Source organism: Anas platyrhynchos, chromosome Z, assembly GCF_047663525.1.
Source record: "Anas platyrhynchos isolate ZD024472 breed Pekin duck chromosome Z, IASCAAS_PekinDuck_T2T, whole genome shotgun sequence".
Taxonomy (NCBI): Eukaryota; Metazoa; Chordata; class Aves; order Anseriformes; family Anatidae; genus Anas; species Anas platyrhynchos.
The window spans coordinates 75,285,637-75,304,403 of record NC_092621.1 but is presented as its reverse complement, the minus strand read 5'-3'; the positions used below and the strand labels follow the sequence as shown (position 1 = coordinate 75,304,403).

At 40.0% G+C, this 18,767-nt stretch overlaps 1 protein-coding gene across 2 annotated transcripts in view; it reads left to right on the top strand.

Annotated features, from left to right (window-relative positions):
- SUSD1 (sushi domain containing 1) overlaps positions 1-18,767 on the top strand; it is a 46,178-nt gene that overhangs the window by 19,399 nt on the left and 8,012 nt on the right. For both annotated transcript variants that reach the window (XM_038170863.2, XM_038170864.2), the window contains exons 9-13: positions 1,491-1,680; positions 2,655-2,749; positions 3,901-4,087; positions 13,285-13,378; positions 14,455-14,710. In XM_038170863.2, the coding sequence (XP_038026791.1) occupies positions 1,491-1,680; positions 2,655-2,749; positions 3,901-4,087; positions 13,285-13,378; positions 14,455-14,710 (822 nt within the window). The remainder of the gene's footprint in view (positions 1-1,490; positions 1,681-2,654; positions 2,750-3,900; positions 4,088-13,284; positions 13,379-14,454; positions 14,711-18,767) is intronic.

Here is an 18,767-nt window from a genome sequence, read left to right as displayed (position 1 = left end):
AAACAAATAGTTCGGTTATTGTAACCCAAAACAATGCAAGAAGAGTTCCCATGTTTTGGGAATAACAACAGCCCAGAGGCAGATTGTTTTTCTGAGCATGTCCAAATATCATAGATTCATAGACTAGTTTGGGTTGGAAGGGACCTTAAAGCCCATCTAATTCTAACCCCCTGCCACGGGCAGGGACCCCTCCCCCCAGCCTAGGCTGCCCAAAGCCCCATCCAGCCTGGCCTTGAGCACCTCCAGGGATGGGGCATCCGCAGCTTCTCTGGTCAGCCTGTGCCAGTGCCTCACCACCCTCTGAGTGAATAATTTCCTGCTTACATCTAATCTAAATCTACCAGTTTTCGGTTTAAAGCCACGACTCCTTGTCCTATCACTACACTGCCTGACAAAGAGCCCTTCCCTGTCTTTCTTGTAGGCCCCCTTTAGGCACTGGAAGGTCTCCTGGGAGCCTTTTCCTCCCCAGGCTGAACATCCCCAGCTCCCTCAGCCCGTCTTCACAGGAGAGGTGCTCCAGCCCCTTGATCATTCATCCTCATGGCGCTCCTCTGGACTCATTCTAATAGGTCCAGGTCCTTCTTGTGCTGAGGCCAAATATGAAAAAAATAAAAAGGGGATTACTTAGGATCTCCAGGGCTGAAAGATTAATACGGAAACTGTGTTCTGAAGTTGGGTGATGATTTTGGAAAACAATCTCTCTTCCTCCTGCTGTGTGATAAACCAATGTGGCTGTAGTTTGAGGGCTTTTATTGAGCAACAGTGAGATGGAAAAGACAAGCTCCAGATTATCTTAACGGTTCAAAACCATGCTTTTCATTGTACTCAGTGGTAAATGGCAAACTGTGGATCTCTGTTGTAATATGATCCATGTACCTGCGTCTGCCTGAAATCAGTCAAAACTGTGGATGATACATGCACAGATGCAAGCCGTGAAGTTCAGAACACAGTCTGGACTGGACTGCCCCCAGCTCATCTAGATAAGCTTTGTCTGTCCCTTCACCTCGTACAAATACCAGGTTTCTAAATTCACAGTACTGAGAAGATCAGAGCAGAGCCTGGCTGTTATTGTTGCTTGGCACTCAGTCTTAATGCTGCTCTGTAAAGAAAAAACAGAAGAAAGAACAGGAAGTGGTGAGCAAATGTAGTGTTCAGCTGTATTGCTGTACACAAGAATATTCCCTTACAGCTTGCTTTGCATGTTGGAGATGTCTTTAGGGTCCATGTTTTAGATCCGTTCTATTTGTTGTAGAAGTAAACAAAACATACTCATTGCTTTAACATCCAGAAAAAATTAACCATCTAATTTACAAAGTAATCTTGTTGCACCAGAACAGTGGGTCACAATCCTATTTTTTCAGTTGAGCTGATATTCTAAAACAGGTGTTACCCGGATTCTCAAGGCTTTATTGAACTAGTGTTCTGAATTTTGGGGAGCTACAAACAATTGCAATATTACTTTTTTTTTTATTTTTTAAATCCTTTAATAGTTTCATATACTTGGCCAAAGATGGGATGAGGAGACATTCCCAGAGGATGTGATATTTAACATCACTACGAGTGACGATAACCCAAAGGTGTGTTTAGATCTCAACTCTGGCAGTAACTACGTGGTGAATATCACTACCATCTCTTCCACAAACACCAGTGTCTCGGTTACAGTAACAGTTCAAACAAAGGGTAGGTTTTGTTTTGTGTTCGCTGTGCTTGTAGAGCTTGCTGTGGTGCAGAGTTGTTTGGAGACGTGCAGACCAGATTACAGGCTGTTTCCTAGAGTGTGTCTTTCTTTATGCGCAGTACACAAATGTAGCTGCCACCACCATCCTCTTTTTTCTCAAGAGAGATGCTTTTCCTTCTCTTCACCGTAGTCATTTAATCTATGATCAAACAAAGCTGTGGCCGTAAGTGCCCTTGGCAGACTGCTTCAGGATTTGTCTTTTGACTAAAGCAGGATGCGGTGCCACTGCTGGCTACGTGCCAGAACTTCAGCCCGTGGCACAGTGCTCACTGTTTTCCATTCCTTGCCTCCATAACCAGTTCTGTGGGAGAGGTCGCTGTTCCTGAGCTGTGTGATACTGATCTAAGTGACGCGAGCGTTATAGATAATGCTCCTATGTTTAGCACTGATGAGCAGTGCTCTGGCAGGTTTTCAGTAACTGTAGAGAAGGCATGTTCTAACTGTAATATTTTGGTCATGGAAATTCGGGGCTTGCCTTCTGACACACTAATTCTAATGAGACAGACCTTGAGAAATAATCGTCTTTGGAATCCACAAAATTTATTATTTTTTTTTTTCCTCAAGAGCTTTTTCCTAAAGGGCATCAGCTGTGACCAATGATTCTGTTATAACTTAATTTTCATCAGAGGGTCTGAACCACTAGATGTTTGTCATTACACCCTCCCTCAATCTGAAACAAATAAGTCCTGTCTCAATTTTCCAAACAGCATGCTTGTTCTTTTCCCAAAAGCCATTTTCTTGGGAAAAAAATATTTGCTTTATTTACTGTATTCATTTTAAAAGATATGAGGTTCTCCCTCCTCCTCAGGATAGAATTAAAATAAAAATCTTCCTTTATTCTCATCTACTCACATTTGATTTGTTGTAGAGGGTGAAGTCTTTGTAATAATTGTTCCCTTTTTTATTATTTCTGCAGTAAAGGAAGCTTTCAATAATGTGTTAATTTTTAATGACACCTGCTTGAGATGGTGGAGAAATATAAGGGGAGCTGAAACAGAAGACAGATACTCTGTAAGTGATAATCCATATTTTTGAATGAAAAATTCTTTTACCTTTCTAGAAAGCAACTTTGTATAAATGGTGTATGTGAATAATCTGTAATTTCTGAGACACTTACTGCCATCAGTCTTCCTCACTCTAATACTCTCATAAAAAGCCAGGGAATAAGCTTCATAGCAGCCTTCAAAAAATAAATATTCTACCATGTTCTTTTGTAGTCTCCTACTTACTCTTTCCCCTATTGTACTGTTACCTGTCTACCTTCCCTATCAGTACTTTTTGCCTCCCCTATCTGTACCTTCTGCTTCGTCACATTCAGGCCCCAGACAAGTCTGTTCCAGTTCCACAGAGTCAGCGCACTCTGCCTTGTGATATGCCTCCAACCTTCCGTTAGCCCAGCAGGTCCTTTCTGTGTGAACTACCTCTGCCTGGACTCTGACCACCTGCTGTTATCTCACATCTCCATGGGCTCAGAGTGCTCAGAGGTTATCTAAAGGCATGGGATCCACTTAAAGGAAAATAATCATGGCTGAAACACATAGAGCAGTTTAGTTTTAATTAATAGAAGAATGATCAGGAAAGGCCTTAAGTTAATAACTTTGTGAGTGTTTTGGATGCCAACAACAAAACAAACACACCAAAAATCCAACTGAAACTAAAAAGTAATGGGTCTGTAAGTTTCCCTGGAACCGTATCAGCAGAAACCTGAGGTTACTTGGCATTTTGACGTAGATCAAAATGGCTTGATTTTCACTTACTTTTCATAGTCAAACCAGAGATGTATGCATCTGAGCTTACTTTCGTAGCTTATCACCTTGCACCATGAGGATATGCTACGATGAAAGTACGCCATTACTGGAAATCCATGTGTTAGGAAGCAAGCAAGACTTGGGGAAAATTGTGGTTTTAACAGACAAGAAGATAGACTGTGAGGAGGACAGGTGAAAGAACTTGCACGCTGTCAGAACTGATCAACAAGAGAGAGACTGCACTTGTCAAATTTTGGAAGCATTTGAATCAGAATAACTGTCAGTGCCAGTAGTTTTGGCAGTCTGTATGCAATGATGTGTTTTTCTGCTGTTTCCTCTGATTTAGAGATATGAATGAATGCAAGTGATCTATTAACCCATTACAATTTCCATGCCGTGATTGTTTGGTTTCAGTTCCATGTACAAGGCCAGCGTTGGTATCAGAAGGAATTCTTGCATGAAATGACCTTCAACCTTACCACACACAAGCAGGCTCCAGAAGTTTGTTTTGATTTGCAGCCAGGCACCAATTACTCTGTTAATATTTCCATGGTAGCTTTGAATTTTTCACTGATGGTTTCCATGACAACGCGAATCACAGGTAGGTCCTGCCCTTTATGTTTTGTGCTTACTAAAGGACCCATGTTAAGTATCAAAAGGGCTGTTTCTGTGCTTGCAATTCTTCATCATTATTCGCTTTCATGGATTTAACACGTTGACAATCCAGTGGTTGACAGAGGAGTGAAATAGGGTGCAGTGTTTCTGAAGCATTGTTTTTACACAGCAGGGAGAAGACAGGTTGGTGGGCTAGACACAAAGTTAGTATCTAGGGGAGCGGGGTTCAGTTCCCTGCCCTGTTAGATGCTAAGTGAGTTACTCTTTCAGTGCCAGTTGTTTCCACCATGGAGATAAAAGCAGAATAGATATCACTGAAGTCTACAAGGGTCCAAAGTACAAAGAGTCCTGCAGACAGATCTCTTCATCTATAATTAGTAGAGTACAGAACATAAAAGGCATTTGATCAAAAAGCACACTGCAGGGAGATAGTCAGCTTCAGTATTTTGCAAGATATGTGTATGGTACTAAAATGTTGTGATTAAAAAAAATTATCCTCAACTCGTTCAGAACAGTTTTGCACCATCCCTATACTGTCAGACTTCCTGCAGTAGGTTATGATTATTACACTATGAAATGCAGTGCTGGGTGCTGGTGCCTATCCTTCCTGCTTGGTTGGAACAGATAGGTAAGAAGCCTTAAAGCCCTGTGGGTGTATGTATCTCTTTCAACCTGTAGGTGGAACCAGTTCTCTTCCGACTGCAGATGAAGAACTAGCAATACAGTTTTTGAAATTCATAGTATTACGATATTTTCAAAAGTAAATCTAAAGTTTTTAATCTTGATTGACAGGAGGAACATCATGTTTCCTAAGGGTGCTGTGTAGGGTATATACAATGACGTGGATTTTCTTTTCAATGAAGTTGCAGTAATGATTTGGTAATTGGTTTTTGTAATTTGCCTAGCTGTGACTCAGAGCTAGCATCCATGAGTACATGTAGCTTTGTAAAAACTAATAAGCTGTCTCAAGAGTTTGGCTGACTGAGGTAATTATGAATACACACTCAGAGTAAAGGCGTTCCTCTTTTCTCTGTCATCCTGTCACATTTCCTAAACTCTATGTGATTGCATCAGGTCACTTACTGGAAAGAGCTCTAGAGAACACTTTGCAGGAGGTGCTGCATGGAGCAGTGTTTGTGGCTTGGCAGCTGGCACGTTTTCCCTCTTCCACCGAGTTAGTGCTTAACAAACACACTTGTGTACCCCCAGAAAAGATTTTCGCATAAAAGTTAGGTCATTTCCATTTCAAAGGGAGATCCTGCCACAAGCTATGTTATATCTGATGGTTGCTTCTTCCAGTGAGCAATAAAAGGTGGGCATTGCTCTGCCATCTCTTCCTGAAGTGTGCCACACACACACTTTATATCGTGCTTTTTCTTTTTTTTTAATGAAAGCCATAAAGTCGAAATGGGTCTTCTTGTGGTTGAAATTGAGTGAAAATTACAAAGTCAACAGTGATCAGGCTGTTCACAAAACACACACAAAAAAGTTCACGAAACAATGAGAATCTAACTAAGTTTTTTAGGCTGTTTTTTTTTTTTTCTTTTTTTCTTTTTTTTCTTTTTTTCTATTTCATCTGGTTTAAGATGAAAAGAAAACAGTTAAAATAACTCTTTCGGCAATATCCCTTTGACTTCCGTGCCTTCTGTATGGGAGGGGAATTGCATTATCTTTACAAGCAACTTAATTTGTATAATAACTACTTACAATTTTAGAGTAGGTGTATAATTTGCTTCTTCATTTGTCCAGTTATTTTGTAATTATGTCCGTTGTTGGACCAGATGGTTGTGTTTCTGTAGTGGGTGGAATGATCTCAGTTTTTCTGCCAGCTTAGGGTTGAAAAGTGTCGTCTGTCTCTCGTGGTTTTCTGGCTAAACAGTACTGTGTAAATGCGAGATATGCCTTAAGCACAGAAGCACAAAAGAAGCTGAGACTTGCACAGATGTTTTACTGTTAATATGTTGGAAGTGGCCTGGTTTATTGTCTGAAGTTTCATGTAGCATCTGTTAACAAATGCACATTCAGTTGTTCTGTTTCCCCAGCTGGGGCAAATCCATGGTCTGGTAGGTGTTGCATCTCATTGACTTCCACGTCTCATATTTTGAGAGTTCGGGGAGTCATACCTGCAGAGTTTCTAGTACTGTGAAGAAAAATGTCACAGCTGGATGAAGATTTAATTTTCTGACAATGTGTATAAACTCTCGAGAGTGTTGCAAAATACAGTAAGTATGTAAATGCTAGCAAGAAGTGATATTTTTTTCCAAAGAGGACTTGAAAATGCATGAGAAACCTACTTGATATATCTGAAGCCAGGATGTATTATATTCATAGTATTTCTTAAGAGGAAGAAAAAAACCCAAAGTTTGGGACTCAGAAGTCTGCTTCTCATCCTGGCAAGTAGCATCCTTTAAAAATAGTTCTGTGCTGAGCACATAGTTGTTTTTGCCGATCATCTTGTGGATGGTAAATATAGTCTACCAAATGCTTCGTGGATCATTGAAATTCTGCTCCTTTCATACTTCCAGTGACAGACATCTCACACAGTCTTTTATTTATTCTTAGCTTATTTTAGACAAGCTCTCAACACCTGTCTACTCAAGATAAGAAATTAAGTCAATTATAAAAAGTAGTTAGGCAGCAATTACATTGTAGATGTGAAAAGATGGTAACAAGATTGTCTTTTAAACTAGAAGGGAGTTTATTTTTTCTGTTTCCAAGGAAAAGGAGTATGTCTTCCGGGTGTACCTCGTCTTTCATAATTTCTGTCAGGGTTACTAAAATTACAAGCAGTTATGTTGCTCTTCTTTTTGGTAGATTATTTGTAGGCATGTTGAAACAAGCCATTCTTCTTAGTTTCATTATCTGTTTTCACATACGAATGAAGGAAAACTGAGTTTTATAACAGCTTTCAAGTGGTTAAAAAGAGGATATTAGACAAAGAGTTAATGCAAGTGCTTTCACTTCTAATATTCTCAATAAGAGCAACTTCTTCAGTTGAGATATCTTGTAATAATACTGGTACTTGCTTTGGGCTAGAGTCTTACAATGGGCATGTGACAAAACTTTGGGATATTTGGTAATGCCTGCTTATTTATGGTGTCTGACTAATATTCTTTGATTTAGACATGGTCACTGTGACCCAAGACATGGTATTTGTAAGACAAAGTTTTCTGGACACTAGAAATAACTGTTTTGTGTCTGAATTACTAGATAGGGAAGTCTTGCATTTCGTTCTTGTGAAATTATTCATAATATATTTGGTGACAATGTCTCATTACCCTTCCTACTCTTCATTTTCAGCTCAAAATCAAAAGTATGTTTTGAGTTTGTAGTATAGTAACTGTTCACACTTGCTGCCATGTCTTATTAGTACACGCACCTTCTGCTGATTTTGGGTAGGTTTGCCATATAGCCTATGTATGCATCTCAGACAGCAGAAGCAGTTCCTTTGTCTCTCAAATACTATTCCCTTTGTTTTAGTCCAGGGTATATCTGCTGGCCACATGCTCTTGTAGGTGTATCCTCTCTCTCTTCCTGTGAGCGTCTAAGTTGGAACTCACAAGCAGGGAGTCTAGAGAGTGATTTGAATTAGAGGAATGAGGTTCATAATGTACTGAGTGCAGTCTTCTGGAATCCTGCACTTCGGCCTTCATATGTGGAGAAGGTACCAATTGGACTTGACAATCTTGGCAGTCTTTTCCAGCTGAAATGATTCCATTAGAGATCAGGTAGAGGAGGCTGGTTTGTGAGTGTGCCCATGGGCATACAGGCATGTACATAAAGGATATGTTGTTGTTCTGCTCTGTTGTGTGATGGGAAGAGATTTATGCCTTCTTTCCGAGTTCTTTAAGGTCTGGAAATGGAGAGGGAAAATCAAATCTGTTTTCCAGTAAGGAAGTAAAAGACTGTTGGAGAAGTAGTGCTTGGACAGCTCTTACTCTGACAGCAAATTACATGCCTCCAGAGAGTCCATTACAATGAGCTGCTTCACAGCACTAGTATTGCAAAGGAGCTTCTGGCTTTTGTAGCAGGGAAAAGGCAGTGAATAAAGCCTGAGCATGAAAATTGTTCTTTTGTAAGGAGGAAATTAGCTACTGGTTCTGTAAACATTTCTATACAAATTCCATGGTGCGTGCTTTGTATTTATGCAAAGACTATTCAAATGCATAAGGTCATATGAAACCTACGTATATCACAGAACATCTCGGGCTGGAAGGGACCTTAAAGATCACCCAGGTCCAACCCTCTGCCATAGGCAGGGACACCACCCACTAGATCAGGCTGCAAAGGGCATCATCCAACCCAGTCTTGAGCACCTCCAGGGATGGGGCATCCACAGCTTCTCTGGGCAGCCATTGCCAGGGCCTCACCACCCTCTGAGTGGTGAGAAGAATTTCCTCCTTGCATCTAATCTAGATCTCCCCTCTTATAGTTTAAGACCATTCCCTCTTCTCCTGTCATTAACTTATATTTTCTAAAATGAATGAAACTGAAAAGGGTTAAAAATCAAGAATAAGCTACATTGAGGAGGAAGGTAGATTTAAGGCCTATCCAACCATCATTTCATACCAGAAAAGTCCCCCCACACACAACCTGCTGGTATTTCTCTTTCTACTATACAATATTTAAAGAAGATTTAAGTCATCGTTTTCTGTGGATGTAGTCTTGATTTATTTCCCTCCCTTCTTGCCTTCCATCTATTAATGTTTTTTCTCCAAACTAGAAATCTCTTTCTTAAAGCAATTATACTGGAATATATACAATAAACTTAGTTACTCTTCAGACAGCAGTATAAATAGTAAAATAAATAAATAAATAAATATATATATATATATATATATAAATCCCTTTTCTATTGAATCGATACTTCTGTCGATACTTCTGTCTTATTGCTGTGTACATTTTACAGCAGTGTTTTTGACTTCCTTGTTTTAAAATTCAGTAACAATGTTTTTGGACATACAGCCTAACCATTAAAAAAATAAAACCACAAAACCCTTCTTTTGCAATAAATAAGATCACACAAATGGCATAATTTCAGCAGTGGTTGTTTTCAGTTATAACTTGGCCTTAAGAGGGATCTTTGGTTTGACTTCCCTGAACTTGGGAAGAGTTATCATCTGGTTTTGGACTTTGTGATTTAGTTCCATGATTATTTTTAAAGCTGTATCACTAGCCCAAAATTATGAAGGGAAGCAGTAAACAGGACTATGCTGACCCCAAACAAAGCTTTTTTAATAAGAAACAAATTATCCAGCTTCATATGTTTTACACATAGACCTACTTAGCATGGTTTACGGATGGATGTGTGCATTCATTTTTGACATGTCTGTAGAGGTTAGATCAGTGCTACAGCTTTTTTTTTTTTTTTTTTTTTTTTTGCTGGCATTGCATATCCAAAGGTGCAAAGGTCAGATGGCAGGAAAAGCATTAAATATTCCTGTTACCACTACTGGAGAATGCCACAGAACTGCCCACGTTCTTCATTTTGCAGCAGTTTGCAATTTCCAAGACTAGAGAAAAAATAAATCGTATAAACATAGCATCATTCAGGTTGGGAACAACCTCCAAGATCATCCAGCCCAATCTCTAACATAGCACTGAAGTCCACCATTAAACCCTGATGCTAAGTTCCACATCTCCATGTTTCTCGAAGTCCTCCAGGGATGGTGACTCCACCACTTCCCTGGGCAGCCCGTTCCAATGCCTTGCAACCCTCTCAGTAAGGAAATTTGTCCTCATATCCAACTTAAACCACCCCTGGCACAACTGGAGGCCATTTCCCCTCATCTTATCACTTGGTGCTTGGGAGAAGAGCCTGATCCCCACCTCACTACAACCTCCTTTAAGGCAGTAGTAAAGTACAATGAGGTCTCCCCTGAGCCTCCTTTTCTCCAGGCCAAACAACCCCAGCTCCCTCAGCTGCTCCTCAGAAGACTTGTTCTCTAGAACATCTTTACAGGTAAATGTACACACTCCATTGTGAAACACTTTCATGATGACTAATAGCAAAGTGCCCACAGCATGCTAGCTTTTTCTGAAGAGCATGATTACGGTGTAACAGGTTTTTTTTTCCAGCATTGAGGCCTGTGCTGTTTTCCTGTGCTTTTGCAAGGGCACTTGAGAAACCAAGCACACTTGTTTCCTGCAGCCTGGCTTCATGTTCAAAGGGAGACTCAGTGCATTGATTCTTAATGTAGAAAATTAGTGTGGTGATGAAATGTCCAAGCACTCAAAGCCCAGCACTGCTGTCATAAGTGCTAAGAGCGGGACTGCCTCTGGACTTATTTCTTGCCATGTTTTACGGCATCTTCCTGATGCTGCTACAGGTATTAGTCTGTTTTTTTGGGTGAATAGTAAAAAGTAAACAAACAAAACAAAAACACAACCAACCAACTACCACCACCAAAAAGCACCAAAAAAACCTTTACAAATGTTAGGTGTCAACAGCACCTGAACATGGTGGAGAATCTTGCCTTCTTCTCGCAATCCACCTGGTACAAGTATTTATCTGTTGATGGTCTTCCCCTTTTCCCTCCACCATTTCTATATGGTATAAAATCAGTAGTTCTTCCATGTGGATTTTTAGCTCTGGACGGTATGATGTCTTTAGAGCAGATATTTTTGGCAAATGCTAAATTTCTTTTTAAACATTCCTAGTGACCAAATACTGTGTACAAAGTAATTCCTTCAGAGTTTCCTTTCTGTTTACTGAAGCAAAAATGGAACATGTTCCTTTCATATATCATTATTATTTTGTATTTAGTTTGTATTGTTGCAAGCTGTTTGCTCTTCTTGCTAAAGCAGACAGTTGTCTTAATTGAGCTTGATGTTTGTAGTAGTTTGTATTTCTTACCAACAACTAAAAATAGCGGAAGACACTGAGTGCTAAAACCACAGTAATTTGCAGATTTTGTTCTCTTTTGCCCCCCTTCTAGGGCTGTCAGTGGTAGATGTCTGTTTGTTGTCATATACTGCATTTTTCCCGTCATTTGGGAACATATAACTGTCATGAACTGAGCCAGCAGTGGTTTTGCTGCCTGTTCCCCTTTGCAATTAATGCTTGTCTGAAAAAAAAAAAAGCAAAACCATTGCATGCATTGAACTTTCTACCCAGCATTAAAGTAGAAATTCGCAGTGAAGCTCCTGCAAAGCACTCAGACTTTGCAGATCTTATTCTCATCTCAATCCTAATCACTCATAACTGCTTTCTTTATGGGCGGTTTACCCATAGCCTGGTTTTGAAGAAGACCTGATAAAGGGAACTGCCAGAGCAAGTAGTTTAGCTAAGTAAAGTAGCCAAAGGAGCTTTGTCAGGAGGGTCTCCTGAGGATGATTGCTACCAAGGGCAAGGTAGGGTTTTCCTTCATAGGGATATATGTCTGGCCTGCTGTGTTTATTTTGAGCATGTTAATCTTACGTTGTTCCTTTCCCACCGTGATGTGCTATCTATTTAAAGCAGAGATCATGTAGGCTCTCGTATTTCTTTTCCAAAGGTGTGAGACAAGTTTCTGGTTCCGTCTTGTAAGACAGTTTCTTCATTATTTCTATAGTACCAGTCATCCTCTGCACTGGTTCGGTTTAGTTATGTTGGACTGACTGGAACTGCAGACCGCTGTGAAATTACCACACTTGAATCCTGTGCTGGTATTATTCTACTGTTACAGAAGTCTGTTTTTTAGGCTTTTTTAAGCTGCAGTTTCTTTTTTTTTTTTCCTTTTCTGTTACCTCTCTGGTGACCTGGTGACTAACAGTCATTCTAAGGTGGTTTTCCTGCTACCCAAGCAAAGTTTGAAAATACAACCAAAAGAATCACGTTCGTAGCCCCACGTATATCTGCCTTTCATGTTATGCTGTTGAAATGCATCCCTTTTCTTCAGAATAACAGCTCCCACGTTCATTCAGTTCCTCCTGTGTAACATCCCCACACTGCTTTGGTCTTACACTGTCTAGCATTGTTTGAGCAGCATGCTCATCTCTACACACCCGGATTTTGCACCATGGTTGTTAACAAAATGATAGTCTTGGTACTCACTGCATTTAGTCTTGGAGGAACTGTTGTGACCTTTCTGCACGCCGGGACTTCTGCCTTCAACATTTTATCTTTTTCTAGCTCCCCATTTACCAGTTCTTCTGTAAAAACTGTACAGTTTTTTCTGCCAATCCTCATTGTTTCCAGCTGTACTGATGATTTTCTGTATGTCAAAATGTATGTACACCTGCTGCTATTCCAGCTGTTTGAAAAGTCAGCAAGGATTTGCCTGATATGTCTTGACTTTGACAAATGTGCCTTGATTTTCTTGTTTGTCTCTGTGACATTGATTATTCTTTCAAACGGTACTCTGAAGCCTTGTTTTTCCTGCAAACAAGCACTGCATTTGTTACTCAAAGTCATGTAAACAGCTTGATAGGCCAGTTTTCAAACAGCCTAACCATACCTGTAAACATCCATTCTAGCTCTTTTGTTTTTTTGGGGTAGATAACTTCACACTTTACCCCCTCCCCCCCAGTTGCACCCAGTGAAGCTCTTTTCATTTTTGCTTCTAGGCTGATAGTGGTAATTTCCATTACCATAGCGCTGGTCTCTGTCACCCTGCAGCTGTCATTGTTGCCATTAAAACTGGCAGTAGAAAGTGTTTGTTCAGTTTTGGCCTTGATGCCAATTCCCACTAGAACAAATTAGAGCACGGTACCCATATCAAAATCCAATTTAAGGGGCTGGGTATTGCTAGCTGATTGTGCGCAGTAACTACAGAACTTGCCTTCTTGAAAGTACTTCTGGCTCTCATGGATTCCCCTTTATTCATGCTGACTGATTTCTCCTAGTGGGCTGTGTGCCCAAAGGTCTATGTTTTAGTTCTCCTTGACCACTTCAGTTAGTCTAATAAATAATATTGCTTTTTCCTACAGATCTTTCCTCTTCTTTGCAGTCTGTCGTTATTCTTTGCATCTCTGTTCTTCCCAAGTGGCACGTGTAATTCAGTGCAGGCGTTTGAGTTAGGGTTATTGCTGTTTCATTGTGCTCGTATTTGCCCAGTGTTTTTCTTGACCAGGCAGGCTGTAGCCAGTGGGGTTTGAAGTTTGGTTAATGGAGGAAGTCTGGGGGAAGAAGTAACTGGGAACCCTCATGCCTGCAATATTTCTAAAACCTCTCTGAAGTCCTGGTATTTGTTTACTTTTTAGATCCCCCATTCCCAGATGTAGAATTTGTTGCAGCAAAAGGTTCTGCACCCTTGCTCAGACTCCGGAAAGCAGAAGATCGAAATGGGCCCATCAGGTTTGTCTATGATCACTCACTAATTACCCTTTTAAGAAACATTCTGCAGATTTATGTTACTTGCATATTGGAAATTTTTGTTTGTATTAGATTTTTTTGTTGTTGTTAGTAATGGGAGAAAAGTTAAGCAGTAACTCCCAGTTTTGCTTCCCTTAGCAGAATATTTGGCAAAAGACTTCCCTACTTTCTGGACCAAAATTCTGTTTTTGATAATTCTGAGTTTTCACTGTGTGTTTTTTTTTTTTTTTCCCTTTATCCACAGTAAAGTCACACTACATTTTTATTGATGCATCCAAGAGCAATACAACCCCTGTAATTTTTGTTTTCCAATGAAGTCATGCAGCCAGAATTTTTTTTTCTAGGACACAGAGGCAATTTAGAACAGTCTGTATTTATGTGTATGTTGAAGTAGTATTTTCACATTAGAGTATTACTACCAAAATATATTTCTAGAGAAAAAGGCTTTATATCTTGCTAAGTGCTGTTTGTGAACAAAAGAAGGTAATTGTAACTCAAAAATATATATTTTTTCTGTAAAGCAGAAAACATTCGAAAGCTGATAATATATCGGGAAATGACTAAGTGTAGCAGCTGTAACAATGACTCTTCCTACTTTTGAATACGGTAAACAAAACATTATTTTGAGAGGTTTGGAGACAGATGTAATTAATTCTGTACAAATGGTATCTGTCCTCTCCTTTAAACAACAACAAAAAAATTACTTCTCAGAAATCAGGCATTGTTTTTAGAGGCCAGCAATGTCTTCTGTTTCACAGATGAACTTAGGTGTAAGCCGAGAGAAGAAAAAGGCAGCCTGCAATAATTTAGTTTGCTCTTCTGAGTATGAATGGACATGTTAATTTGCATGTGACAAGGATTTAAACTGTGCATTGATTTCAAAATGTGAGGGAACACACGCAGAGAAATATTTCAGTACAAGAAGAGTTTGTATTGGACATTGATTAAAAGCAGTTAAGAGGCTATATGTAGAAAAAATAATATGAAAACAATTAATATCTGTTATATAATATTGAACTGAGGGCTAATGTTTACTTTTTTTGTTTGTTTCACTCTAGTCTTTATCAAGTGATTGTGCTTCCTCTGGGTTTGCAAAGTACTTTTATTTGTGAGTCCTTTGCTGCTGCAACTTTCTTTAGCAACACCACGGACACTAAGGGATATGTAGCAGCTGAATTTCAGGCAAAGGATGTTGCTGATAACATGCCAGTTGCTCTTGGAGACAGACATTACTACGGAAAGTTTTATAATGCTCCTTTAAAGCTGGGAAACGAGTACTGTGTTTTTTTGAGAATAATAAGCGAGTGGAATAAGGTAATGGATGTTCTAAAACCTTTTCTTTATACCAGTTGAATGAAGTGTTGCTGGGAGAAAAAAAAAAAAAAAAAAGGAAAATATTAGCTTTGTGTTAAAAGGCAAACAATAGAAAGAGCTAAATATGAAGGGCCATCTCTTCCCCGCACAATTGAGGTTGTCTGTTGGGCCAGAACTTGGTGTGAGAATCTGAAAGTCTCTCCTGAGCAATGAAAAATTGTCTCAGATTTGAATTGTAAATTATATTCCAGTTCTCAAAGTGATAAGGGAAACGTGTATTTTGTCATGTGTGTTACCTTCTGAACAACAGAAAATGTCAACTCCCTTGAGGAAGCCTCGTTGGAAAAAAGCATGCTTACTAGCATTTTTTCATTTTATTTTTTTTACATTTTAAGGTAAATATGTATTTTATTTAGAAACAAAACATTTCTTAACTATAGGTTTCTCTCAGCTGTTCAGTGTCTCGCCTCCCACGATGTCATTATGGCACTAGTTTTCCAGTCATTACCCATCTCAATGGTCAAGAGGTTGTCAATCTTACGGTCTCAGAAGTAGGTAGTTTTTCTCACACGTGCTGTAATTTTGACATGCATACAGTTCCTGAATGTTAAATATAAAAACAAAATAAACCATCACCTACTAAACAAAAAATACCCAAAACACCTAAAAGCTGTCTCAGCCTGCTGTCCATAACACGAAAATAGAGTTCTGGGGCCTTGTGTATGCAGCACGAAGTAAGGAAAGAGGCACAAACTCATCTGTGAGTCACTTGTAAATAATTCTGGGAACTTTTGGAAGCCTACACCCAAATCAGAGTAACCGAATACAGCTTCTGGTAAAAAATGTAGCTGTTTCAGTCCAAACTGAGTGAAATAAAGCAAGTACATGTAAGAGCTGTTGCTGATACTTATTAACCAGTACAAAGTATGTTTTTGTGCAATCTACCTTAATAATATCCCAGGAAGTTTTATAGCACAGACAACTTGGTTGCTGATCCTGATACAAGTCTGTTACTTGTCATAAATTTTTAATTAATTGTGTGAGGCAGTAAGTAGAGAAATGACATCTAAAGACATTTGGTTCATAGGAAATAAGCCCAAAATATTCCAGACTTTGGATGTCAGACTGTATTTTTTAGAAGAACTTACTCTGTGGAGCAGGATTGTTATTGACTGAAGTATATAAAAGTTTAGCCTGTCTAAGCACTCCTAAATAAGTCTGAACTCAGTTTATACATGGTAGGGTTTTAGTATTGGTTTCCCTAGTAATTTCCCTTTGATGTTTTCTGTTACCGGGGAATATTACCTATTATTATTTGTGTTTGAGGCTTTTTCTGCACATGACAGTGCAGATTGCTTAAGCAGCTCTGCAAGCTGTTTGTTGAACTGCTTCTATGTTGTTCTTATTCTCTTTGATACAGAATATTTCCTGTGTTTTTTCATCTTCAGCATTGCCAGACATATTTTCTAGGCCACCCTTTTAATGGAATATTAATACTTTTATTTGTAGAAGTCACTCTTGGCTTCCTTTCATTCCACATTCACACACACACATTGGCTTCCTTTCATTACACGGAACACATTAGCTCCTTAATATACACTTTGCTGTATGTCTTTTCTTACTAAGTAGAGTACATAAAGTTACAACAGTTACAAATCATCATTGGGATTGAAAAGACCAGACAACTTTGGTTCCTGTCCCTCCTTCTTTGAAATAGAACTTTTTGTTGTGAATGAATCAAAAGTATTGTCTTCAATTCTCACACCACCATATTTTGCACAACTGTTGGTATTAGAGAAGTTCCAAGAATTCAGAATTCTAAACTGAAGACTTTTGGGTGCTGAGAATTCCTTACAGTCTAATTACTAAAGTGAATTAATTGGACTCTAAAATTGCATATTTAAAAATCTTCTTTTAAAAATCCGATCTTTAATTGGCCCTCAGTTATTATCGCATCTGAAATCAGGGCACTTCTTTACTGTGAGGTGACAGAGCACTGAGAGAGGCTGTGGAGTCTCCTTCTCTGGAGATATTCAACACCCACCTGGATGCCGTCCTGCACAACATGCTCCAGGTGATCCTGCTCAGCAGGGGGGTTGGAGTGGGTGATCTTCAGAGGTCCCTTCCAACCTCAGCCGTTCTGTGATTCTATGCCTACATTTCTGCTTGAATACAGCCAAAGTGCCTTCTGGCTCCAGGTCCCTTCATGCTGAGAACAGTATATTTTTTTATCATACATGCTACAAAATCATGGCTATGTTGTGATTTTTTTATTGCCATTATTCATCCATATACCCAATATATCTTCTTTGTAATAGAGTTGGGAAAATCAGTTCAGATAAAATCTTGAGGACATGATAAAGACAAGTAAGCTATTTTGTCATATTGAGTTCACTTTCATTTATTGTTTTCTCATATTTGGAGGCCCTGAGAAAGCTGTCCGCTTTGTGGTTTTTACTTTCTGTTTATTTTTCAAGGTGGAGGACTAGAAATGCATATTTCAGTTCTGTAAGACATTCAGGATGTGTTAAAAGACCGATCATATTTGAAGAGGTCATTGAGAATGTAAAAGGAAATCAGTTAGGAAGTCGGAGATAATAGAAATTACCATTTTTCATATTGGTGAATTTGGCAATAGGAATATAGGAATGATAGAGACAAGGGGATGATTTGGGAATAAACAAGAAAAAACACTACTGAAGTGAAAAATTCTCCACCCTTGGAAGTGTTGTTCTCTGTAAAGGATGTTTCTAATTAAATAGCTCAGCCCCATGTGGTACCTATTTTTGTCTCCAGTGATTACTTTATGGATTCCATGCTGTGCAAAGAGCCAAGGCTGAAAGTGAAGGGCCAGAACTAAAAAGGTGCTTCGAGGTTAAAATTATCTGAGATTAATTTCTTCATGCAGTATTTTCAATAAAAATCTGAGGGATTTTTTTTTTTTAATTAATCAAAAATGGCCTCTGCTGGCAGAAAAGTTTGTTAATAATAGCCCAATAAGATATCAGCTAAGAAAAGTGTATGTGTGCAAGATGTTTTTTCTCTTTTCTCCAGAAGTCTTTTAAGTGTCCATCTCTGAAAGGAGATCCTATCCCCAGTTTAACAAGTTTCAGTGTAAAGAGCTGAATACCAAGGTTGAAATCTGGACATTGAGATCCGTGGATGCTTGAGTATTTGCAGGAGTAATTTGACTAATAATTTTCTGGAAGGGTGTTGAGGTTTACTGTTGTGGCCAGATGCTAATTACAAGGGAATTGTAATTTGATTTAGTGTGAAGTGTAGGAACTTCACTGCAGGTGTGGTGGTTTTACTTGGGTGGGTGGCCGAGCTCCACCACATCTGCTCTCTCACTGCCCTTCCTCAAAGAGGAACGGGGAGAAGATACAATGAAAAGGGCTCAAGGGTTGAGATTAGGATGAACTGAGCCTGCGGGGGCTGCCCACAGGCAGCAGCTCTTCAGGAACTGCACCCACACGGCTCCGTCCCACGGGGTCCATCCATCCCCCAGGAGCAAACTGCTCCAGCACCGGTCCCCCACGGGTGGGTGCCAGCTCCCCCCAGACCCCCTGCTCCTGCGTGGGCTCCTCTCCACGGGCTGCAGCTCCAGCCCGGGGCCTGCTCCTCCGAGGGCTCTCCATGGGCCGCAGCCTCTTGCAGGCCACATCCACCTGCTCCACCGGGGGCTCCTCCACCCATGGGGGGGCTGCAGCGTGGAGATCTGCTCCATGGGGGACCCATGGGCTGCAGGGGGACAGCCTGCTCCACCAGGGGCCTCTCCCTGCACAGCCCGCAGGGGAACTGCTGCTGCCTGCCTGCAGCACCTCCTGCCCTCCTGCTGCACTGCCCGTGGGGGCTGCAGGGCTGTTCCTCACTCCTCTCACTCTCCCAGCTGCTGTGTGGCGCAGTGTTTTTTTTTTCCCAGTCTTAAATATGCTCTCACAAAGGCACAAAACAACATCACTTACTGGCTTGGCTCTGGTCAACAGTGGGGCCCTTTTCTAACATGGGACGGTTTCTAGATCCTTCTCACAGAAGCCATCCCTATGGCCCCCTGCTA